The 25,652-nt window shown below is 41.5% G+C and overlaps 3 protein-coding genes across 3 annotated transcripts in view; all 3 read left to right on the top strand.

The window, feature by feature from the left end:
* The first annotated feature begins 571 nt into the window (after positions 1-571).
* lg10h11orf54 (linkage group 10 C11orf54 homolog) lies at positions 572-3,262 on the top strand. The gene is made up of 8 exons (XM_003450490.5): positions 572-733; positions 821-919; positions 1,109-1,182; positions 1,275-1,376; positions 1,509-1,685; positions 1,906-2,055; positions 2,143-2,259; positions 2,394-3,262. Exons 1-8 carry the CDS (start codon positions 667-669, stop codon positions 2,565-2,567), a joined length of 960 nt encoding a protein of 319 aa, XP_003450538.1. The 5' UTR covers positions 572-666; the 3' UTR covers positions 2,568-3,262.
* An 875-nt stretch (positions 3,263-4,137) lies between these two features.
* akap10 (A kinase (PRKA) anchor protein 10) lies at positions 4,138-20,958 on the top strand. The gene is made up of 15 exons (XM_005471963.3): positions 4,138-4,378; positions 7,136-7,183; positions 8,114-8,293; positions 11,518-12,009; positions 13,540-13,638; positions 14,185-14,269; positions 14,423-14,546; positions 14,881-15,017; positions 17,514-17,658; positions 18,014-18,181; positions 18,422-18,531; positions 18,932-19,014; positions 19,457-19,509; positions 19,658-19,750; positions 19,839-20,958. Exons 1-15 carry the CDS (start codon positions 4,357-4,359, stop codon positions 19,842-19,844), a joined length of 1,845 nt encoding a protein of 614 aa, XP_005472020.1. The 5' UTR covers positions 4,138-4,356; the 3' UTR covers positions 19,845-20,958.
* A 1,346-nt stretch (positions 20,959-22,304) lies between these two features.
* The window catches only part of lhfpl7 (LHFPL tetraspan subfamily member 7), a 111,355-nt gene continuing 108,007 nt past the window's right edge, over positions 22,305-25,652 (top strand). Inside the window, exon 1 of the mRNA XM_005471960.4 lies at positions 22,305-23,314. Within this exon, the coding sequence (XP_005472017.1) occupies positions 22,961-23,314 (354 nt within the window). The 5' untranslated portion in view covers positions 22,305-22,960. The remainder of the gene's footprint in view (positions 23,315-25,652) is intronic.

Genomic DNA, 25,652 nt, shown 5'->3' with positions numbered 1-25,652 from the left:
CTGAGCTCTATATAAGATATTTATTTTTCTTGTTGGTTGATGGCTCCTACGTCAACTCGACATAATAATGAGCCTCACACAGAGATATAATTTAGATTAATATTGTAATTAGCAGTAATAATGGTATTAGTTCCGTTCAGACAGCACGAGCAGCTGGTTTTCTGTATGAGACTGCAGCAAACCAGCTTACACACTACATAGATCCACAGCCTGTCCAGCAACTTGTGACAAATGTAAAGTGTCTCCTGCTGTGTGAATCACATTCATCGTCTGTGTCGTAGTCTGCATTATTTAATGAGCTCTATCTTCAGATATTAGCTTTAAATGTAACCAATTATATGAACTGGTGTGCAGTTCATAGAGTTGGGAGATTTCCCGAGCCCAAAGACCCCACTTCTAGAGCCAAGCCAATAATAATGCTTTCCTTTTTATCTAGAGGGAATTATTAATTATTAAGGCGAATATGGGCAATTTTTGTTCGATTTTTTAAGTGAAAGAAATAACCAGTGTCTTTAAATTGGATGAGGAAACACTTCCGGGGAGGCTTATCATCTTGTTCATATTTACTCTTTGTTTGAAGTTTAACCCAGGTCCTGTCCGCTTTTCTTATCCACTTTCCCTGCACCTCTAAACTGTGTCACAGCGCGCTCACTCTCAGGTGGATCTATGGCAGACACCAGCAAAACCGAGAAGGTTCAGCTGCACGCCCCAGATCTAGAAGAGCTTCGTGGCGGTAAGCTCTGATATATAAGCGCAAAGTTGTGCATGTGTGTTCATGTGACTGGGCGCTAATGAAGGTGTTGTTGCTGATTGGTTGCAGTATTACAAGCAGGACTGGAAACCAACTTTGCTGAAGTTCAAGTGAGTGTTGTGGAGTGTCCGGATCTCACCAAAGAACCCTTCCAGTTTCCTGTCAAAGGTAGGAGCCTATCAAAAACACAAGTGTGATTAAAAACTAATCCTTCTTGTATGTTCCACTACGTGCATAAGCATTTTGGTCAATTTAAAACATTTCATAAAACATGCATATGAGTGGGGATGAGCTTCATTTGCAGACTGTGTATCAGAAACACCCTGAAAGATTCTTAATTTCGCCTGTACCCTGCAGGCTTGTGTGGAAGCCCTCGCATCACTGATGTTGGTGGTGTGCCATATCTGGTGCCTCTGGTCCGAAAGGAAAAGGTAATTTTTAAAATAAAAGAATTGTATTGAGAAACTTTAGTGAAAGGTTTTGCTAAAGCATATTCAGCATCTTCTTCTTCTTTTACTGTCAGGAATACAACATGAACACTGTATCAAAGGAGCTGGAACTTCCGGGCGCTTTCATCCTCGGTGCAGCAGCTGCGCCCAATAGAATAGTTGGAATGAACGCAGAGGTGAATTGCCTTCCTTCTAATCCAAAGCGCTTCACTCAGCAAATGACCTCAGTATAAACTAGCTGTCATTCTAATCTTGAAAGGGCAGTTTGGTAAGTCAGCAGTCAGTGGAATGAATGTTCTTGTCCACAGCTGATGCCTCTGGTTCTGACCGAGGCGGAGGGAAGGCCCGCAGTGAACAGCAGCTACTTCTCCTCCATCAATCCAGCTGACGGCCAGTGTCTGCTAGAAAAATACAGCGACAAGTTCACAGACTGCAACTTTGGGCTGCTGGGAAATCTGTATGCTTGTGAAGGGAAACCTGGAAAGGTAGTCAATCGTAGCCTTTTAAAAAATGCACTCTCATCCTGATTTGGCTTTTGGAAAATAATGAACTAGTTATACTTAAACATAATTACCTGTAAGTTAATAACATTGCTGATGTTGTTTTGGGTGAACTTTAGCCCCATGTAATGAGAGAATAAACATTAACAAGAGATCAGTGACTAAACATGCTGAGTTGGTAGTCTTCACCCGTGTGCCTCTGCAGGTCATAGAGATTCGGGCAAAGACGAGAACAGGAAGCCACAGTCTGGTGACGGCCTTGCGGACGACCCTTGAACGTCATTACCCTGATAAAAGTCTGGCCCTGGGAGGCACCTTCATCATCCAGAAAGGGAAGGCTAAAATCCACATCATGGTAAATAGTGGACATGACACAGAGCATGTTACAGACTTGCTGCTGACACAGCCACGCGATTTGATTTGTTTCCTTGCCTGTCAACAGCCAAGAGAGTTTTCAGTCTGCCCCCTCAACACCAACGATGACGTCAACAACTGGCTCAAGCACTTTGAGGTCAGCGCTCCACTCATCTGCCAGTCGGTGCTCGTATCCAGAGACCCTGTAAGTTAAAGCCGATAGACTCACACCTCAGTGTGATGCAGAAATATAAAAAGATCTGATTATAGTTTTATTACCTGATTACAGTGTTTTTGTTCAGTAGGCTTCTTTGTAATGTCCGCCTGGTTGCTTTGCAGGGCCTGGACCTGCGTGTGGAACACACCCACTGCTTCAGTCACCACGGAGAAGGTGGCCACTACTACATAGACACTACACCTGACAGTGTGGAGTATCTGGGCTACTTCATGCCTGCAGAGTTTGTCTTCCGCATCGACAGGCCGAAGGAGACCCACGGAGTCGGACGAGATTGAAAAACTGCATAAAACATGTTGGCAGCAGAGAATCTTCTGATAATCTAAACTGAGACGACTCATTTATTCATTTAAAGCATGTTACATTTCATACATTAAAAAAAAATATCACTGCACATGAATCAATAAAATAAAAGAATCCCAATGAAGTGATCTGAATTGTGTGAAGAAAAAAAAAGGTGGACAGTGACATCACAATGCTGACGTACTTTGGACCTTGGCCTACATTAATGCTTGCCAACTCCAGTGCAATCAAAAAAAATTGTGCAACGTGTTGCAGGCTAGACTGTTGCAGTAGGTAAAGCTGCTTAGAGAAAGCTAGCTTTTTAAAACCCTCCATGGCCAACCTGCCCACATCCTGGATTCACTTATTTGTATGATTAGGCCTCTTGTGGGTGTGTGCACAATGTGCTTGATTAATATCCACCTCACATCGCTTTCTTATACTTCCACTTGCTGAAATAGGGTAGAATAGCAGTGTTGGTGCTTAGAAAGACAAGTGGTGTAAGCGTATAACTGTGTACACCTAACCAGTGATACGGTTTTAAAGTAATACAGGTTTTAGTGTTTTAAATCCGTCTTGTGTCATTTCAAATAAATCTTTCCTCAGCAGAAAACTGTCACAGCAAAATCGATGGAAAGATGTGTTACTTGTAAAGAACTTCGTTTTTTAATTAATAAACTAAGACAATGATTTTCTTCTGAGTGACTTTTTTGTTTGTGTTGTAAAATAACTATATATTGTGTTTGGTAAGGTTCAAATAAGCTGTGGGAAAGGCTGAAATGATTTTCTGTTGGTACCAAGGGGTCAAAGTGTGCCAAGAAAATATCCCTCACACCATGACACCAGCCTCAACCATTGAGACAAATAAGGATGCATGTTTTTATGTTGTCTACATGAAATTTTGACCCTTCTATTCGAACGTTGCATCACTAAACATTCATCACCAGGCCACGTTTTTCTAATCTTCTATTGCCTAGTTTTGATTAGGGCCTGTTTGCTTTTTTTAACAGACAAAAGTGGTACTTGGTGTGGTTGTCTACTGCTTAGCCCATCTGCTTCAAGGTTCAAAACGTGTGTTCAAAGATGCTCTGCATACCTCGATTGTAACAAGACAGTTAAATCACCTTTCTTCCCTATTCTGATGTTCTGTTGGAACTTCAGCAACCTCTCTTCGTGTCTGAATGAATTACATTGCTGCCATGTGGTTGGGTGATAGTAGAACTTTGAGGCTTTCTAAATGTTTCCCCCTAGTATTTGGGGAAACCTTTTGGAAGAAACGTTTAAGAAATTCTCCCTAAAGGCTGTTTAAAGGTTCTTGTACAGCTACATGTACAGCCAACAGGCATACAGGCTTTCAATATTATCATACCATGTTTCCAATATAATAATTAAATTAATTTAATGTTTTGTTTTTATTTTATTTAAAAATTTTGAATACCTCTATTAAAATGTAAAAACCAAATCATTTATCAAAGGTGACTCTTATAGCTTTAATATTCTTCACGTGCAAAGAGCGCCCTCTGCTGACCAACGCAGGCGGTACACCATTTCCCACAATGCTGCTGCCGCACCAGCCCGGAAGTGAGACGTTTATTGACAATATGGCTGCCGAACTGGGTTTCGGATTTGCAGAAATGTTTTAATTGACAGCGCTAGCCGTGGCTGCGACAATAACCCGTTTCCAGCTCAGGAGTGTACGCGACAGTTGCATTTGAATGAAGACAACCGCGAATCCACGGGATGGTGTCAGTGAGCTGAGGAAACGTCCAGAGTGTGAATCCCGTCATGTCGTTTTTCAAGAGGAAAGGTGAGGAAAAAGCTCCCGCTGAAGGCTGCAACGTCGACGGTAGTTAGCGCCGCGGAGAGGGGTGCCCGATAATATGTGACTGATGAGGTTGTCGGTACATAAGTTAGCCGTGTAAACTGAGACGTTTGAGGGAATGCGTTTCCTCCTTTGCTGCTGCTCCTTACTGCTTTTACATGATTAGCTTAGCGCTGGCCTCCCTGCCCCCCCACCCCCCCTTCCTGATTTATCTAACTTCATGTTAGCCGGGGTGGCATTAAATCCACCACAGAAACCTGCCACAAGTCTACATCAACGCCTTCCTGTATGCAGACATAATTCAGGGCTTCCAGAGCATCAAAGGAACACTGTTATCTGCTCTAAAGCAACGCTTGTGTCGAAATGTTCAGTAGCAGCTAGCTAGCTCTGTTGAGGTATTTTCATACATACTTAACAAGCAAGATATGTCAGAAATATTGCCGGTGGCAGGTTGTGTCTCAGTCAGAGCTGTTAATTATCAAAAGGACACACGTTTCCTGTAACACATTTGGCTGTAGAGAACCTGGAGTTGGCTAGTGCTAATTTCCAGTCACTATTGTGTAGAACCTAGATGGGCTGGGCCTGCTTTTTTCTGTATTTTCTTGAACACAACGTGACAATGAATTTCAGTTCAAAGCCCCACAGTTTAACCTCTTTTGTGGTCATTGTGAAGGCTGGAGTCACACTGACAGGCGTCTTTTGTGTCTGGTCTACATCTTTTTTTAAAGTGGGTGGGCAAAATGTCAGATTCGCCACCACCTACAAATGAGCCCTTCTCTGAAACCCTGTCAATCAAACTGAAAATTATAACATTAAGGGGGATAGAGTAGGTTTAGCAAATACATTTGGAAAAGAAAGAAAGGACTTTATTTTTCTGCTGCACCATCCTACAACAGGTGACAACAGGTTTGTCTGATGCTTTTGATAGAAATCACACAATAAGAAAAAATATATAAAGGCCAGAGAGGCCATTAATAATGGAGTCAATAGAGCTCCTGTCCCATTTCCTTAGGAAGCCACCATAATAACTTCACTGCTGAAACTGGCCTGCAGTTTGGTATCCCCTAAAGATTAGTGGGTTTTCCTGGTGGCAGTGACAGTGACAAAAACAGCTGACACAGCAGATCACCAAAATGAGGAAATATAGACTTCACTTATCCATACCCAGAATGCTGCTCAGGATCGACAGGAAGTGAATTTGTTCCTGTTAGGAGGAAGAATTTCAATGCCAAAAAAAGAAGGAAGTGAAAGTTTTACTATTAAATTTGAATGCAATTTTCCACTAAGTCCCAGGCACTCTGTTCATACATTATTGTAAATTATCTTTGTAGTTATTAAAGGTTTATTATTTTATGTTACTATTTTTTTCTTAACATTAGCATCCATTTCACTAACCTGTCATGGTCCTGTAATAACATTAACATTGCGTAAAAGCATTACTTCACTGTAGTTATTTGCATCGTTGTGTTTTAGTCCAGTTGTTTAAAAATGACTGGGGTCCAGACTTTTTAAAAGCCATGTCGCTTCTCTGTGGCAGACAGCCTGTTGGTCTCAGCCAACATTGACTCTTGGTTGATACGCACACACACACACACACACACACACACACACACACACACACACACACTCACTCACTCAGATATGGCTCCATCCCAAATGTCTCACATAAAGAGCATCTTCAGCTCCATTTGTTCAGGCCTCCCGGTCCATTTTGTGATGTCACTGCTTGAAACGGTCGCTTGGCCTGACCAAACTGCTTCATCCGGAGATATGACTGGAGGGTCACTCTGATGAATGGTTGCCACCATGTCTGCCAGCATGCACTCATTCCCCTGCAGGGTTCACACATCATTCTTTTTGGTTGATCTGACAGCTGCAGAGCTTTGGAATGGCTTCACATATCTGCTGTATTATGCACTGTGTATTTTTTCGGGACAATCAGTAAATCTTGGTGACCTTCAGGTGTAAATTAGCTTACAGTCATGTGAAGGAAAACCAGAACTGATAGACCAAGGGCACAAATTGTAGGACTCATGATGCAGACGTCTAGTATAAAAGCCCTGACTGTCTGCACGCTGTAAAACAGCGATTCTCAAACTGCGGTGTATAGAGGCCGTGGACGACCATGCAGTAATCTGAAGTTGAATGAGCATAATTCATGTGGGGAAAGTAAGCAAAAAGATTGCTGATGATGCTGTTTGGAGCTTTTTAAAAAAATAATTAATAATTGATTTAGAACTGTGGGGTCCGTCCTACAAACTTTCTTTATCTTTGGAAGTGGAGGATGCTGGGAAAACTTTGAGAATAACTGTGGTACATAAAGCAGGATGGACATTGTTTTCACATTTTAGAACCCAGTTTCGAGATTTAACCCACATCTGTCAGCAGCAGTGTGGCCAGGTGGAGGAAAGCATATGTAAGGGCTAATTAACTATTAACACAGACTAACAGCACACAGTGTGAAATGACATTGCCACGATAACGACTAACAATGTCTTTTTTTTTTTTGCCTTTTCAATAGTTTTCAGTTCTGCAGATATTATTAAGCAGCCTTTCTTAGAAGTCTGTATTACAGTTCAACAAGTGTTACAGAATCGTTGTTGTGGGAAACACATCCCCACCACACGACATCAACCCCTCAGTGAAATCTCATGTTTTGATTCTTCACCCTCCCTGTATTATGATTCAAAACACTGCTTGCTTCTCCATTTCCAACCACTGCTCTCCTCTTTCTCCCCACAGCCAAAAGCAAAGAACCTGAGAAAGGGACAGACACTAAAGTCAATAGAGGTGAGTTCTCTTTACTCTTGTGAGGTTATGGAAGGTTTGGTAGTTGTTGAAATGACACCGCTGTGTTTGGTGGCAATATAAGCACAAATATCCAGTGGTGTTGTTTTTTTTAAAATGTTTTTTGTTTTTTGATGCGCTTGTGTACCCTCGCCCACTTTGAGCTGACTTGGAAAAAAGTGCATCTCCGATTGCTCCGCCAGCAACATTACAGGATAGTCTTGAAATGTATAACAGGATTACGTTTCCTCAAAGAAGGGCTTAGACTGTATTTAAAAGTTTGAAATGAATTCACCGATCCAAAGCAACAGCAGCAGTCGGGAAGCTTGAGCTTAATTAAACGTGAAAAGCAAATCATTTACTTTGGCTTCATCCACTTACACAAGCCACTTAAATTTTGTAATTACATTTCTAGAAATTATTATAACCTCTAGATGGCAAGTAGAGACAAACATGTGATATGAATGCAAATAAATGCTTGCATTTATTTTGTAATTGTAGGCCTTTTTCCTTCCCCTGGCTTTTCCTTATTCTTGAGGTATGGCTGTGGAAAAACTGTTCTTATGTGGTGTTAAAAAGGTCTTAAATGATCACAGCTGAAAGAATCATAACTCTTTCCTTTGGTTTTCTCTAAGTATCTTTAATCAGTGCTGGTTAAACTGTCTCGTGGACAAAAGCTATAGCCTCTAGCTGCTAAGAAAGCTCACAGCGCACAGTGAAGCAAACACTGAGCAGTCTGTCTTCTCAAGCATCTGCCACAGCCCGAGGCTTTGTGTGCACTATGAGCTTGTTCAGAAACTCTCACTAAAAGGACCCTTTCTTACAAATCACACTGTTGTCACACATTCAGGCCACTCAGAACATCAATGCTATTATATTTCTTTTCTTCCTTCACCTAAATTCTGTTTTCTCTCCTTCATCCTCTGCTCACAGCTCCAACCAGCCCTCAATCTCCAGGAGTGAGGAACCACCATGCCATCCAGGAAGCTGCTGGGCCGAGCCACGTGGCCATCAACGCCATCTCGGCCAACATGGACTCCTTTGCCCGTGGTCGCACCGCCATCCTCAAGAAGCAGCCGAGCCACATGGAAGCGGCGCACTTTGGAGATCTCGGTACAGAAGCTGCACTCATGAGCTTTTGCGTTGTTTTCAATGATTGCAGATAAACACCCATAATAATATTTAGCTATAAAACATTGTAGATTCACAATCACAGAGACAGAATTTGTTTTGGGTTTCTTTGAGTTTGATCCAGATGCAGGTTTGTTGTCCCTCTTTGGTTACAGTTATTAATAAGTGTCTATATAAGGATTCATTTATTTAGTCTGTGACCTTTGAGACAGTTTGAGTTATAACATGCTGCACACTTTGAAGGACCTCTCTGCTGTTCTGTACTTATTTGAATGCGATTTGGTTAAACTAAAATGAACTTTCCTCAGAAATTAATGCAGAAGGATAGGAAAGAAGCATTAAGACTGTGACTTGGTTAACTTGCTCAGAGGTTGTTTCCTTATCCCGGAGTTCAAAGTGAAGTCTCCTGGTTATATCGAGTTTCATACATAAAGAAACTTTTCTTAGTCATATATTAGAAATAAAAGCAGACACGATGCTGAAACTGGAGATATGAAACCTTTGTCTTTGAAAAGTCATTTATACATTATTAAAGATAATTAATGTGTTGTTATTTGATAGATTAATTAACTGGTTCACAAAAGGTTCATGTTAGATGTACTGAAACCAATACAGGAAAGCTCTGCCAATCAAGAAAAACACTGCATAGAAAATAAATACAGTGAATTTTGACAACCTATAAAAAAAAGGGAATTATAGCTGTCACTAAGGTTGGACCATAAGCTCCCATTTCTGGTGTTACAGCGATAGTACGCCTCTTGCGTCACTACAAGAGCAGAAATATCCTATTGTCTTATGCAAGTGGCAGTATTCCATCATTAATCCTGTGAGCCACTCACTGGGCTACATGTATCAGGTATCGTGAGCACCCAAACATTCCTGTCAGGGTAAGGTTGGCCTTATCTTCTCAGGCAGTCACGTGAGGACGAAAAATACTCTATAATTAGATTCTGTGTACGCTCCCCGGATGTCATGATATGGAGCGGTGAGCATTCACTTTAGTGACAGGAACTGTACGAGCAGGTGGGGCGTGCCGGACGGAGGTGGAGGAACCTGTGCTGCGGCTTAGATGACAACGTCTCAGTGAGACTCGCTGGGCAGTGGTGATTTCTGGTCTGTGGTTTCAACAGACTGGAGAAGAAAAGGAAGGAAGCATTAATGAGGGTGCGTCTGGGAGGCAGAGACACATAGTTTCACGGTTGGATTGAGGGTTTGTGGCTTCTGAAAGCACAAGCCATGAGGTTTTTTTTGTTTTCTTTGCTAGTGTTTAAAATATAAAACAGGTACCACTATGACAGAAATTCAAAGTCATTCTAAGAGACATTGAATTACTGTGAAAAGGTTTGCAAATGAAACAGGAGCCTTTGATTATCCCGGCGTAGATGCCGGACTAGTTGCTGTGATTTCTAACAGCTTTCAGTGTTAAGGTGGCCGTGACTGTGTGATCTTTAAGAATCTCAAGAGGCTGACTAAAAGCACCACACACTGCGTGACACATCTTGAAGCACCATCTTGTTTTCAAAGAGCAAACATAATACTGCCAAACTTCAGCCCACACTTCAGACTAACTACAGCTGATGTGATTCAAAATCACGCAAGACAGTCGGGTGTCTAGTCAGGATGGATAATAGAGCACTCCGTTTGCTTAAACACAGTCTCCCTTTGAAGCATTATTTAGCCAGATTACATTGACAGTCACTTCAGTTGCACATTAATGCAAATAACGAATCAGCTGGTCACATGGGGTCCATTTAGGCATAGAGACAACTGGCTGAAGTTCAAACTGAGCACCACAATGGGGAAGAAAGTTGAATTGAAGACTTGAATGTGGATTGTGATGTTTGGCGGTCTGATGTGAAGATTTTTAGAAACTGCTGATCTGCTGGGATTTTTCCAAACAACCATCTCATAGGGTCAAAAAAGAGATGATGTCCAGTGAGCAGCAGTTCTCTGGGTAAAATGCCTTGTTTATGTCAGAGGACAGTGGAGAATGGCCTGACTGCTTTGAGATGACAGTAACTCAAATAGCCACTTGTTACAACTGAGGTATGCAGAAGAGTGTCTCTGAGCAGATAAGCTAGAGTATCTGAAGATCACACTGGGTGTTACTTTTATCAGCTAAGAACAGGAAACTGAGGCTATGATTCACAGAGGCTCACCAAAGTTGGACAAAGGAAGATTGGAAAAACATAGCCTGGCCTGATTAGTCTCGGTTTCTGCTGAAGCATTCAGTTTGTAGGGTCACAGTATGGTGTAAACAGCATTAAAGCGTGGATCTGTCCTTTTATCACTGGGGCCAGCTGGTGGTAGTGTAATTGTGTGGGAGATATTTGTTTCATGGTGCACTTTGGAGGACCTTTGAGATGTGGTGGAATGGAAAATTCACATCAAGGATGTGTAGTTGGCAGCAGCTGGCAGCATCTGTGTGATTCTATCATGTTGATATGGACCAAAATCTCTGAGTAGTGTTTCCAGAATACCTGTAGACTAAGATTGGAGTTTGGAGCATGGTGGGATTGTACTGTCAAAGATTGCTGTGGATGCCCCTGTAGTTGCTGACCACTTAATCCATGCATGACTGAAAGAATGGACAGGACACACAGATGTGTGCCCGTGACGCACGGTCGTGAAAATTTTGTCTGTGTTAAATCATCTGTGAAATTGCATGGTCTAAGACCAACTCCAGACAGAGAATGAGCTGGAAATTCACAAACCTTCAAAACAAATATCCAGGAGTTAAAATTCCCATCACGGCACCCTTCAGCCAGGACCAAATGTTCAGAGAGAGCTGAACACAGAAAATCCTCTTTTTATCTTTCATTTCATGTTGCAGCTCCCATCAATATAGTGTGCACGTTACCTTTGAAGGTTGATGCTGTAAATAAGAATGTAGCCCACAGCCTGTTATTAAACTTGAGCACTTGAGTAAGTAATGTGTGTCCAAAGACAGTGTAAATCTCATTGTCATTTAAACGGAAGTCTTTAACAATGGATGGAGTTTCTGCTGTTGTGAGTCTTTAAAAGCAGGCATTAAAGTCTATGCTGTGTAAATAGCACAAAGTAAATATCAGTGATTACGGTTTAACTTGTATTATAAAGATGGTGTAAGTTTTATCATTAATGAATGCACCTAAGTTGCCTGTTAATAAATGTGTTGTTGCTAAAATTTTACAGTTGAATCAGTGAATTATGCTCTGATGTTCCAGGTCACTCCAGTGTGAACTATCAGCCCCAGGAGACGCGCTCTCGCATGTCCAAGACGGTTGAGCAGGCCCTTCAGGACAATGTCGCGATACCGCACTTCATGCATTTCATGGAACTACGAGGTGCAGACCACCTGGTTCGGTTCTGGCTGGAGGCTGAGAGGTTCCGCTCCACCAGCTGGTCACGTGTTAGAGCGCATAGTCTAAACTCTGTCAAACACAGCTCCTTGGCCGAGCCGGTCCCTGCGTCTCCAGACGGCTCAGAGCTCTCAGAACTCACCCAGAAAACGCCCAATGTCCTTGCACGGCACAGTAACAGCGAAGGCTCTACAGTTCAGACTCAGCAGCGGGACTCATCCAGCACAGAAGCAGCAGCGAGACCCGGTGCGCCTCGAACAGCAACACCCAGCAGGCAGACACCCTCCAGGACGGGGACCCCCCTTAAGGTGCAGTCAAACAGCACCCTGCGAGACCTCTCTGACACACTCATGAAAAGTGAGTCGCCTTTAAACACCTTTTTATCTTTACATTTTTTGTCTTGTTTAAAGGTTTTTAACTTTCTTTGTGGATTCTATATTTTGACAGGGGAAATTATTTAGTATTTTGATGGCCAACCAATCACTTTTCAGTAACTGAGAAATCTTCATAAATGGCTGCTTTCCTATTTGTCTAAGATTGAAGACCTTAATGTAGATTTGTCAGATCTGTCCAGTACATTTCCTGATGCTGCCCCTCCCTGAGTCTGGTTCTGCTGGAGGTTTCTTCCTGTTAAAGGGAGGCTTTTCCTTTCCACTGTCACCAAGTCCTTGCTCAGAGGAGGTCATTTAATTGTTGGGGTTTTCTTTGTATTATTGTAGAATCTTTTCCTTACAATGTAAAACGCCTTGAGGCAACTGCTGTTGTCATTTGACACTATATAAATAAAATTGAATTGAAGCCTTCGCTGCTGTGGCAAAATTGGTACATCAGTAAACTGAAAATGTTACAGTGACCTGCAATGGAAGTGGATTCAGTGTCAAATCTTGATTTGAGCCATTTCCATGCATGAACACCGGACTGTGTCAGGAGAATGGGGTTGGCACATAGTGCAAACTTGTCCTTTCTCACATGTAGGTTATGGCAGGAGAAAATTCAGAAACTTCAGAGACATTCTCAGTTCTGTGAATACTCACTTTGGTTTAGGCTAGGGTGCTGCACACAGGACATCCACTCACTTTCCATGATGTCAACAGAACGTTATCTGCTCTGATCTCACACATGTCTCAGACATCACACAGACTTTGTAGAAGGAGCTGACAGCTTTAAGACTGTTTATTGTCCTGTTGTGTTCATGCGTGCCGTTCTTTGATTAATGTCAAAGATAGTACAGGGCTGCAGTGGATGAAAATGGCTTTACATTAGAGCACTGATTTCCAAGGTGTTGGCTGGGACCCCCTAGTGGGTCCTGACGTTATTGCAGGTGGGCCATCATAGATACTTTACAATTGAAAACTCATCTTTAATTTTAAATTTGTATTTTAGTTTAAAATGACCATAAATATTTAGGTTGCTTTATTTAAAACTAATGAGTCTTGAAATTAACACAATTTCACAAAGAAGAAAACATGTTATCTTGGCTTAAGTTTGTAAATGGTGCCGTTAGGCATTTTTCTGAAGAGCTCAGGATGAAACAGCAGGTCTGTGTGAGGTCACATTAAAGGTTTGAGTGGCATTCTTAAGCATGTCATCTCTTTCCGTCCTCTCCGTCTGCACTGGTTTAATGACATTGTGTGAGCATGATTAGTGCCCTCAGCTGTTTATTTTCATGACCCAGCTTGTGAAAACTTCATAAAAGCAGTGGGTGGAATTGTATACTTGGTTTTTACTGTGACAGAACGACTCCAGCAGCCTGAAACAATTTCACTGTGCGCACAGGCAAAGACATGTGGGCATTAGAGTGATGCATTAATTGGTAATTCAGACTGACCACCTGGAGGAAGAGCTTTACTTGAGCATCAGTTGAGAGATAATTTGTGTGTTTCGCAGGTATAGAGAAAGATGCTGTTACTATCTTCACGAAGTACATCTCTCCAGATGCTGTGAGGCCCATCCCCATCACAGAACAGATCAGAAATGACATAGTTGGTAAGACCACAGATGTTGTCTCACTATTTTTAATACAGCACATTATGGTCCATCTGTTCAAAAAGTGTGTGTGTGTGTTTGTGTCTGTGTGTGCATGTGCACACAAGTGTCCTCACAAACAGCTTCTTCCCCTGGGCCATTCGGACTGTATGTTCTGTCCACTGTGCCCCCACACCCCACCCCTGCCCATCCACTTCACTAATCTGAGCCATGGTCTGAGTAACCCCCATCACTCAGGTCACTCACATACAGACTCGACTCAGACCAAGTCTTTTCTTTGCACTACTTCCAAGCACTTTGCAACTTGTTCTCCAGTGTGTGCCTTTCTCTTGATTTGTATCTGTCTCCCTTTATGGTACATATTTCTCCTATTTGCTATTTATTCATGCTGTCTACCATTTACTCCTGCACAGTTGGTGTGGAGCACCCACAATTTCGTTGTACGTGTACAATGACAATAAAGGGCTATTCTATTCTGCAGTAAGTCTTCTATTTTAAATGTGATCCTGGTGTGTGAAAATATCCGCTCTCTTCTGTTTTGTGTAGCTAAGATTTGTGGAGAAGATGGCATGGTGGACCCAAACTGCTTTGTCATTGCACAGGCGGTAGCCTTCGCTATCTTGGAGCAACAGTGAGTTTCTGTCCATTCATTTCCAAGAGCAGTTAATATTCGCAGCACGTTTTGACATTAAGATTAAAGCCCGTCCCGTGCCCCGTGTCGTTTCGCCATCCTGTCTTCCACACTGCTGCACTATTCACCTCCCACCTGCTTTCTGATTTCCAGGCACTTTAGCGAATTCCTGCGGAGCCATCATTTCTGTAAATACCAGATTGAAGTGTTGACTAGTGGCTCTGTGTTCTTGGCTGACATCTTGTTCTGTGAGTCAGCTCTTTTCTACTTCTCTGAGGTGAGTGGGCCTACTGGTTCCTCAAACATGATTTATTTGTACCTGATCGTTACACATTTTCACACTGTTTCAGTTAGAAGAATGACAGTTTTCTAGCTATAACACAGAGTCTGTGCCTCCTCTCGGCTCTGTTGCTATACACCTCTCCATACAAACAGGAAACTCAAGACAGTAAACATAAGAAACCCGTAGATGCTCCTGTTACAGTGTCACTGATATGACACAAAACTCCATCCACAAAGAAAGAGTAAACATTTAGCAAAAGATTTCCTGTCAGCATATACACAGTGACGTTCACTGGAATTTTCTCTCTTCTTTGTTTGCCTTCTCATAGTACATGGAAAAGGAAGAAGCAATGAATGTACTGCAGTTCTGGTTGGCGGCAGACAACTTCCAGAACCAGCTAGCAGCTAAAAAGGGCCAATATGATGGCCAGGAGGCTCAAAATGATGCCATGATTCTCTACGACAAGTAGGTCCTCTGTCTGTGGTTGTAAGATGTTATTGTGTCTGATTCAACCAGTTACTTTTGCTAAAAGTGTGGAGATTGACTTTATTGTTGGAAGTTGCTGTTATGTTGAGGTCATTCATTCTTTTGAGTTTGAGAATATATTTGTAGTAGAAAAGTAATGTGAGACTCTTTCAATGTTTTCTTTTGTTAAAAGGTTGCTCCTCTTTGTTTCCCTCGTCATTCATTTTCAGTCCAGATTTCACTTAAATCCATCAAGTTATCACTTAGGTTATTCATCAAATATGAGTTTTAAGAGTAGTGTGCGTTCAGTATCTTTGGGTACATTATTTGGTAATCAGTGACAGTGAATCAGCAGCAGTGAGTGTCTGCACACGGTCAGGTTGAAGGAGGGTTAAACTGTACTTGTGTCTTTGACTGACTAGTGTGGAGTACACTCTGCCTGCTAGCCAGGTAAGCCTAAAATGATAAAACTAGTATTTGAAGCTTATTAAATTATTTCTGTTTTGTTATCTTAAAATGAAGTCTTTGGACCATTTTCCCTTTACACATGAGAGAGGAAGCTTTACATCTAGTGGAGCTGCTGCTGACAGTAGGCGGGGCAAGTTGTGGGAGCATGCAAATGCCATTACAAAACAAATTTTAGTAGTCAAACAAACGTTTAACTTATTTTGAGACCGAACATATTCAAATTTTCCAATTTGGGTATGTTTGTACTGAGACCCTGAGCATTAAAATTGAAAGTCGACAGAAAAGTTTGCTGATGGTAGTTAAACTGTGATATGCAAACTGCAGCAATGTTTACACGCAATGATGCATTCTCAATCATCCAGGAAAGTAAATCTCCAAAAGTTGAATCTGTTCATCTGGACGTAGCGTTTTGTGGGAGAAACGTTTCGTCACTCATCCAAGTGACTTCTTCAGTCTCAGCTGACTGCAGGTTTCCCCAAACCTTATAAACAGTACATTTGCATAATGACTGAAACCAGCCCACTGAAGGAACAATGGGCTGTGAGGTCAGTTCCTTAATCATAATTATGCAAATTCCCATGACCATTGATCAACAATCACTGACCAAAACCCACTGATCAAAGAACACTGATCAATGGCCATGAGTACCATTCACAGAGAGTTGGGGAATGGCTGCAATCACAGCGTTGTAAGATCATCATCATCTTTCGCCATCTTACAATGCTGTGATTGCAGCCATTCCCCAACTCTCTGTGAATGGTACTCATGGCCATTGATCAGTGTTCTTTGATCAGTGGGTTTGGTCAGTGATTGTTGATCAATGGTCACGGGAATTTGCATAATTATGATTAAGGAACTGACCTCACAGCCCATTGTTCCTTCAGTGGGCTGGTTTCAGTCATTATGCAAATGTACTGTTTATAAGGTTTGGGGAAACCTGCAGTCAGCTGAGACTGAAGAAGTCACTTGGATGAGTGACGAAACGTTTCTCCCACCAAACGCTACGTCCAGATGAACAGATTCAACTTTTGGAGGTTTACACGCAATGTTTCAGACACGGTTGATGTCACTTTAATTTGGAACTGACTCAATGTAAAAGTTCAGTAAATGAGAATGTTATATAGGCTAGCAACTAATCTTTTCCACTTGTTGCCAAAAAAAAGGCCGCAGTGATGACAAACAGCACTTTGATTTCAATATTTCACGAATATGATCGGCTGTATTGTCCAATTCAGCAACTTGCTAGCACACACATTCTCTTGGACATGTAGTGGTTTCAGAGTTCACCAGTGGCGTATTTTATTTAGCAGAACAATCTCGGAAGCTCATATTTACCTTTGACCTCATTTCAGGCATTTTCACAAAAACAAACCACATATAAATAGTCCTAAATTCAAAAATCCTAACACATTTCCAGGTATTACGATTTGTTCCTGCAGCACTGTTCTCATGAAACTAACACAGGCAGACAACAGCATATTGACCTAAAATTACAGACCTAAACTTTTTTTAATGGGAATTTTGGGGCACAAGGAAGAGGCTGACATCATCTGTTGAATACGAAAAAATGAATTATTGAAGATCTTTGTCTTTCTTAGACTTTATGTACTACACTCTGCTTGGCATTTATGAAGATTAGTCTGTCAGCCACGGAGAATTGAGATGTTTTAATGTGTTGGTTGATATTCAGTGGAGGCTTTCCACCAGGCTCACAGTAAGTTAAACTGTGCAGATAGTTTGTTTCACTTTGTTAAAGATGAGAAGGTAAAAGGTCAGTAATTCATCTATAGTGAGATGACAGTAGTGGAATCTTGCACTTTCCTCCTCTTAGCTTCAACTTTGTTATATTTGCTGGGAGCTATTTTGCTTGAACTGTAATTATTTTTCTTCATAAATGTCACCTTTTTGCGCACTAAATAGTTTACAGTGTCACGCTAAATCATCTGCGCTTTATAGAGTAAGATTTAAAAGTCTTGAGGTTTTGTCTGAATTGTTCAGTTTTGATTAATATCTTAAAAATCCCTTCAGGTATTTCTCACTCCAGGCTACCAACCCACTGGGCTTTGGTGACTCTGTGCGGATGGAGATAGAGTCAAATATCTGCAGAGAGGGAGGGCCACTCCCTGACTGTTTCACCACTCCACTCAGACAGGCTTGGACAACCATGGAGAAGGTCAGATCATCTGATAGAAAAACACGCCAAGGTCTCAGTATTTAATAGAGGTTTTCTCCTAAGGATAAAGGGATGATGAAAATGAAACACTAGAAGAGAAGCATGTGAAGGCCTTATTTAATTAGGTTTGTGAATTGAATAGGATCCTCCATAAAGGTTTTTTTGTTGCAAGTCACTGACAAATCGTCCCATTACACCACTGATAAATGCTTCTGGCTTTGGTTAATGAAAGGAAAGCTGAAAACTGTTGTTAGAACATAAAGGTCAGAAGGGAATCTCTGTAACTTGTGCCCAGAAATATATCAGAAAGCTCATTAATTTCTCCCAGAGTTCACCCTGCTTTGCATTCGTTCAGGTCTACATGCCAGGTTTCCTGTCCAGCAACCTTTACTACAAATACCTGAGTGACCTCATCAATTCAGTGCGGGCCGATGAGTTTGTGAATGTCAGCACTCCAGGTCAGGGCGGACCGATGGACAACGACCGCTCGAGTTCAAATGTCAGCGAGAGCTCTCACACTCAGGTGACCCACACCTTCAGCCCCTGCAGGAATGTCTGCTGACATTTAGACCTGTCCCGCCTCATTACACGGATAATAAAGATGTTTTTGTTAATGTCAAATGTTCATGACCATTCGTGTCATTTAGTTGTCTTACACAACAAAACAATGTAGGGATGGAGATATAATGATGCCAAGTAACATTTTATATAAGTGCTATCTGTAATGCTGCTAAAAATGCTGTTCCTGTTCTCTTTGCTGCAGCAAAGTGCCAGAAAGGCAGCAATCAAAATCCTCAAAAACTTTGACGAGGCGATAACGGTGGACGTTGCAAACCTGGACCCTGAGGCCTTGTACCAGCGGCCGTACGCTGGGTGAGTGTTTGTGCCTCTATCCAGTGACAGAAAATGTTCATCTTTTCATAGATTAACTGTTGCTTGATTCATGGTTTTGTGTTTCCTTGCTGTTACCTTCGCTTTTCTCTCCTTTTATGTTCCTTTGATTGCTGTTTGGATTTAGTGCTTGTACGTGTTTTGTTATTATTGACTCCGTCGTAGGGTTTTATGAGCGTGCTTTGAAAAATCATGTGCAAAAATAAATCAAGAGAATGATCTTATTGAAAGACAGAAGTTTAGTCTGGGAGATTTGCTTTTATCTCCTTGCTGAAATTACAGTTGTTGAAGGGATACGCACACACTCACACCAGTGCTGGAATGGTGTGCGTTTGTGTGTGGATGTGCCTGAGGCTCAGTTTTGTCCTGTTTGTCTTCTCAGAAAGATGACATTTGGGAAAGTGAATGAGCTGGGCCAGTTTATCAGGGAGGCAGAGCCAGAGCCGGATGTGAAGAAATCCAAAGGTATGATACGGTCACACTTCTCTCACCCTACACTCTGTCATATTTTTATCTGATTTCTCCTTGCCATGAAAGTCATCATCTATGTCCGCCATGAATATAAATCTCATCTTCTTCCTATAGCTCATAGTCCTCTGAAATATTTAGCAACTTTTCCCTTATTATAGATTATAAAAAAACAAAACAAAAACAGCTTCACTACTTTCCGGGTCCACCGAGATTTAAATCTTTGCTTATTAGAGTGCCGTCTATAGGACTAGAACAGGGTATGACAAACTGACTTCTTACTGATTAAATATTATTCATATGTTAATGAAGGCACTGGAGAGGAATTACTTAATGACTTAATTTTGAGAATCCTTCTAAAATGCTAAGATTAGCCTTCAGTTTTTAGCCATGTTAATGATTTCTGAAGTCATCTTGTCTTCTCGCTCCTCTCACTTAGGTTCCATATTTTCACAAGCCATGAAGAAATGGGTCCAAGGCACCTCGGATGAGGTGAGATTGCACTATGCTGAGTTATCATAAATGATTAAATAGCTCGAAGCCCATAGCGGTGCTCTCTCAGTGGTGTGTATGAAACTTCACATTATACCAGTCCATTAAAGAATATAAATAGAATGCATTGTGTGCACTGTGACCAAAGGCCCAGGAGGAGATGGCGTGGCAGATTGCCAAGATGATTGTCAACGACGTTGTCCACCAGTCAAACCACGACAGCCCCGGCAAGGCCACCAAGGTACGCAACCACACTCAGCAGTCTCATTCCTGCGTGCATGTGGGATAACCGCAGGTTCTCTTAAGTGTCTTCTTCTGTCTGTCTGCAGTTATGACCCCACTGAGGAGCCAAAGGACTGTCACTCCCTACAGATTCTGGCCAAGCCAGTGATAAACAGTACACAGAGTTCACACTGCAATGAACTGCATTAATCTGAGAAAGAACAAGGCATTTTATCACTTCCCCAACCACCAGGTGTGCATGTGTGCGTGTATGTGTGTTCGTGTAGCTGAGAGTTTGGATGAGTGGTTGTTCACGCTTGGGCTAATAGAAAACTTGAAGTACATCGTTGTTCCACTCTTCCTACTCCATAACACTATAAAGGTACACGTGTTGTAGCCAAGAGTAAAGCAAAGTGCATCAGACTGGAGGAAGGAAACTTTTGGCATGATACCAGGAGAAGCTGCAGCATGTCAGTCAACACTCCCACTTTTGTCTTATCTCGGACCTGCGGAGGATGCAACAATAGCAACGTTTTGTTCACTACTTGATGACACACCTCCCAACGCTTTTTATAACCATTCCTTGTTTTTACATGAACTTCTGTCTTTTGGTCAGCCGCTTAAAGGTTTGTTGGTTTGGAGCGTTGTACAGTTTTTGCATACGCTTCCACGAGGCTGCCCAGAGAGGCATTGCCAGCTGTTTACTGGTGTTAGCTGCCGTAGCTTTACTTGTTTGGTACTGTACAACATCTGGAAATGTTACAGTGAAGAAGAGTGGATTCAGTTCTTGGACTTGTGGACCTTCTGTATAAATATCCTGGCACCTTTACAGAGCATAGAAGAAAATACTCCCAGTTGTGTTGGAAAACTCCAAAACTCCTCGTCCTAAATATTCTATGTATAAATATCTATTTAGATTTCTGGTTTACCCCAAATATTAATGTTAATTTTTTTATGGTGATTGCTGTTTTTTTTTGTTTTTTGTTTTTTTTGGCTGTTTTTTTTTTTATTATTATGTCACTGAAACAGACTTCAGTGATGAGCGGACTGTTTAACTGGAAGGTGAAATAAATGATTTTTTTTTTTTAAAAGGTCTTTTGAGCCTTACCAAGATGTGTATAAGAACCAGAACAGACTCTTGGTACTATGTACCACTAATGACATCTATGTGTACTTAATCTATAATATATTTAAATTGTGTTTGATTTAAATACATATATTATGAAACTTTGTCTGTCTGTCAATTATTTTTTTCCTCCGTTGACATAGTTTTACTACATTAATGTTAAAAGGATTGGGAAAAGCCAATCCTTGTGCCAACACCCATAGCAATAGGGTGGACACTTATCACCTCTGACCAGGTGGGGGCAATGTTGAATATGCTGTTATGTTTAGGGTAAAAATTGGAAACGAGGTTGTGTATTTTTTTTCTTCCTCTATTAGGAGGCATTCTGATTTTTATTATAACATGTCCAGGAAAATGCAACAATTAAAAACTATAAACTACAGCTGAAAGGGCTCAAAAATAGCCTGTTAGTGCAGCATTTCATATCTTTAATTCATTTTAGTAGTGGATCTTACTGGTGGTTAATCACATAGAGTTAAGTCGAAGATAAAAATGAGCGTAAAACAGGCTCTCATGTTGTCTGGGGAAATAAACTTCACAGCTGCTTCCTGGCCAGTCCACGGCACGGTCTGCAGGCGATTTAAGAAGATCTTGTGGAATGAACACTTGCACGTGCAGAGGCAACGCCCACCTGAAATACACAAAACCCCGTCCCCTCCTCAGCTCTGACCGGCAGGGGGGTTGTTATGGTAACTGAGGGACACAGTCCTGTTACCTTCCGTCAAGAAAGAAGCAACTACAATAATCACCTTTACTGTATAGACTATATGAATGCTCAGGGTCAGTTTGTCTGGCAGGAAATAAAATGTACCAGAGACCGCAAATATTTAATAATTTTATTCACTGTTTTATTACAATTTTGTGTGGTGCACAGAAAATAAAGTACAAGGCGCATTTTATTCAGGTACCTGCAGACAGACGGCTTTTAGGAAAGTTAAGGAGACAAAAGCATCGGAAATGAAGCGCTCTCCCTTCAAAATAAAATCCGTATTACGCTATCAGTCTGAAACTTGGCATCATCTAGCGTCGTGTTCCTAAAATTAGCACAAGGATATGTACATTTTATACCAATTTAGGTCGTGCTATTTTCTGTCAAAACTTCATCATTTCATAAAAGCTCTGGAAAATGCGTCCATTTGTATATGACGCATAGTAATTTCGTCCCCTATGATGCACTCTAAAAAATACATGCAGACTAATGAGATAATTATATGGTGTTTGATGTACGATGTTTTGTACCTTTCTATAAAGTTTGGATATTTATAAAATACACATAAATGAATAAATAAATAATGAACCCACACATTTTCACATGTAATCCCTGCTTAATGTCCAAAAACATTACATTTTCCAACTAATATAGTATACCTTGAGATACCATCCTTCGGGCTATGTTTTTTCAACTGGCTCTGTGTAAGTCATTCACCATAGTGAATAAACGGACATTTATGTTTAAATATTGTGTAGCGCTCTTTTAGTTTAAACTGTTTAAAATAATTTATCGCTTTACAATAAATGCAATTATTAATTCATTACAGAAATAAAATCTGCACGACCCCCTCAAACTTTGTCGCCTCTTTTCTAAGCGGAACTTTACTTTGAAAGTCTTAAACGGAAGTCTCCCTATTAACCTGCGGTAGCTCGACGCCGTCCACGCGCACTCGTCCTGAAAAGCAAAGTCCGGAGCTTCCCGTGTTGAGGCGCTGGGAGTATCGGAGGAGAGCGGCGGCTGCAGCACATGTCTGGTCTCTGAGTTGTTGAAGTCCTCCACCTGCACTGCTATGACAGCTGCGCATCCAGTGTTGGGTGTGCCAAACATCTCCAGAGTCACATTTGCGCTTTGTACCAGCATAAGTGTGGGCGCGGATGATTTGACTTTATTGTATAACCATCACTCACCACAATTTTCTTAGTGTTTTTTTTCTTTTCTTTTTCCTTTTCTTTTTTTTTTCCCCAGACCAGATGTTCTGGGGAGTCTCACAGCTGCTGTTGCGGATGCCCAGTGACTGTAAATGTTTTTCAGTTTTAGTTTTTGCTGATGTAGTGCTGGTCAGGAGGCTGAGGCTGAAGTTGAAGTGCCGCTCTTGAAGGCGTGAGCTCCAAATGCATTCGCTCCTGGGCCGGGAGAAGAAAGAAGAAGAAGCAGGGTTTGGGATTGATCTGACTCTGTCTCCGGGCTTTCTGCCCCAAGCTGCTACCATGTTCAGCTGTGTGGGCTGCTTCTGGGTGCTCCTGTCCTCCGTTCTGGTCGCCGTCTGCAGTTTCAGCTTCATATCCCCTGCTTGGATTGTTAAGGATCAGCTAAGGAGCAACCAGCATCACCACCAGCACAACAACAAGGACTCCGTGAGCTTCGGCTTGCTGTGGCACTGCTCGGAGTCTCTGGATCACATGTACCGGTGCTACACCTTCGGGGGACTGGGCAAATTTGCAGAGATCCCTTCCAGCTCCTGGCAGGTAGTTACCTATACACACCCATGACCGTCACATGTGGATGGATGAGAGCATGTGGGGCATCAAGTGGGTAGGGCAAGATATGGCACTGAATGGAAGAAGCAGCCAAAAATAAATGCAAACATCCAGACCTAGCTGCAAAGCAAAAGGATTACATCTGATTATCTAAGATTCAGGAAAAGTGCTTCAGAATTTAGACAACAGGATTTGAATCAAAAATTGGTCTTACAGAAACTAGTTTTTGTTTTGAACGTACTGGTTTACATTCCTTGTTGTAACATATCATTTCCTGCTTTCAAAAAAAAAAGTGTCATTTCATATTTTAGCAATTTTTTCAGATGACCAAAGGTGTAGTGACTCCAAAAGGCACCTGTGCCACTGTAAACTGAACAATACTATAAGACTAAGATGGTCCTGACTCAGTCCTCACAAAAAAAAAACAAAAAAAGCCCATATTTGGGATGATGCTGTGCTTTTCAGTCAGGAGGACGATGCATCATACAGAGCAGCATCTGCAGCACAGCATGCCAGACACACATCAAAGCTGTGAAAGTGGCACCAGGTTGGCAGGCTGCTCACTCATCAGGGCTCCCCACTAGCAGGAATTTCAATTTTGTCTCACTTCATGAAATTGAACCTGGTATAGCAACTGTGAAAGTGGACCACATGTATGATGCTAAAGCTGTGCAACTACATACACCATCAATAACAACCCTGCAGACTAAACCACCCCACTTTGCGATACTTTGCAATATGCACCCCTCCTACACGACTCGTTTCATTACTGGACACACCCATTTTATTACACACATCGACTTTACTGCACAACACACTCTGTTACCAGACTCATAGCCAGTGTACCAAAAGAAATCCACTTTACTGCATGTCACACCCACTTTACTACACACGCTCACTACAGCTATTTTACTGCAGTGACATACCAACTGTACTATATAACACTTCCACTTTACTAAACACACATCCAATTTAATAAACGAGCAATCACTTTACTGCACAACGGATCAACTTTACTATGCACACTGAATTTACTAGACACATAGCTATTTCACTGGAAGAAATCCACTTCACTGTGTGTGTGTGCATGAGACACCCTCTCTACTATATGACACACATACTTTACTAAACACAAATCCAATTTAATAAACAAACATCCACTTCGCCACTGCATGGCACCCACTTTACTGTATAACATATCCATTTTACTACACATATATCCAATTTAATACAAAAAAATCTGCTTTACTGTATGACACACCCACTTTACCATATGACAAATGTACCTTTCCACACACATATCTACTTTACTTCACATACACCCACTTTACTGCATGGCTCCCAGTTTACTGCGCAATATGTCCACTTTACTATACACAACCAATTAAATACACAAAATCCACTTTTCCGCATGACACACCCACTTTACTGTACAACATATCCTGAACACACATCCATTTTAATGCAAGACACACCCACTCTAGACATATCCCCATTTTACTGCAAGAAATCCACTTTACTGCATGACGCACCAACTCAACTGTATTGCACACCTACATCACCACACACACACACATCCAATTTAATACACAAACATCTACTTTACTGCATGACACATCCACTCTACCTTATGACAGATACTCTTTGCATCCACTTTACTGCACACACATTCACTTTACAACACAGCTCTTTCCTTCGGCATTGTTCCAACAAAATAACTGGTTATTATTGTTCTGTTTTTGGCTGGATTGCAACAGTATGACTGACTGACTGAGTGATACATCATCGAGGGGGCTGAGTGTTAACCCTTGTCCATAAATCCATTTGGTTGTTGCACATCACTTCAACTGTTGGTCACTAGTGGATATCCAGTTGTCAAGTACCCCTCTAACATATTTAGTCCGCCTTTATATGGCAGTCAGTGTTTTTCCCTACTTCCACTCCAGTCACTTCATTAATATATGTGCTCGCTATAGCAAAAACAATTGGCCTGTAATAGTCTTGTATCTGGGATGCAAGTTGTGGTATAATATCATTACTTTCTGCAGGGATCCTGTTTGTACCCTCTCCCCTCCTCTCTTAGCCCTGCACCTTCCTACTAAAATCTACAGTATACCAGCCACCTCTGGAGTTATGATTTATTTATGAAGGGGAATTAGCATTTGAAAGGGAGATATTAATAAGTGCTGCCTGTGTGATTCTAGCTCATCTGCAAAGGAGAGTAGAGTCTAATGTCTTGTTTTTTTTTATGGGGAAGCATAGGTGTGTAAACGGCAGAGACTGGAATCACTCATTGGGATCTCTGTATGTATGTTTCATTACGTTT

The sequence above is a fragment of the Oreochromis niloticus genome, linkage group LG10, assembly GCF_001858045.2.
Source record: "Oreochromis niloticus isolate F11D_XX linkage group LG10, O_niloticus_UMD_NMBU, whole genome shotgun sequence".
Lineage (NCBI taxonomy): Eukaryota > Metazoa > Chordata > Actinopteri > Cichliformes > Cichlidae > Oreochromis > Oreochromis niloticus.
This window is presented reverse-complemented; position numbering and strand designations above follow the sequence as displayed.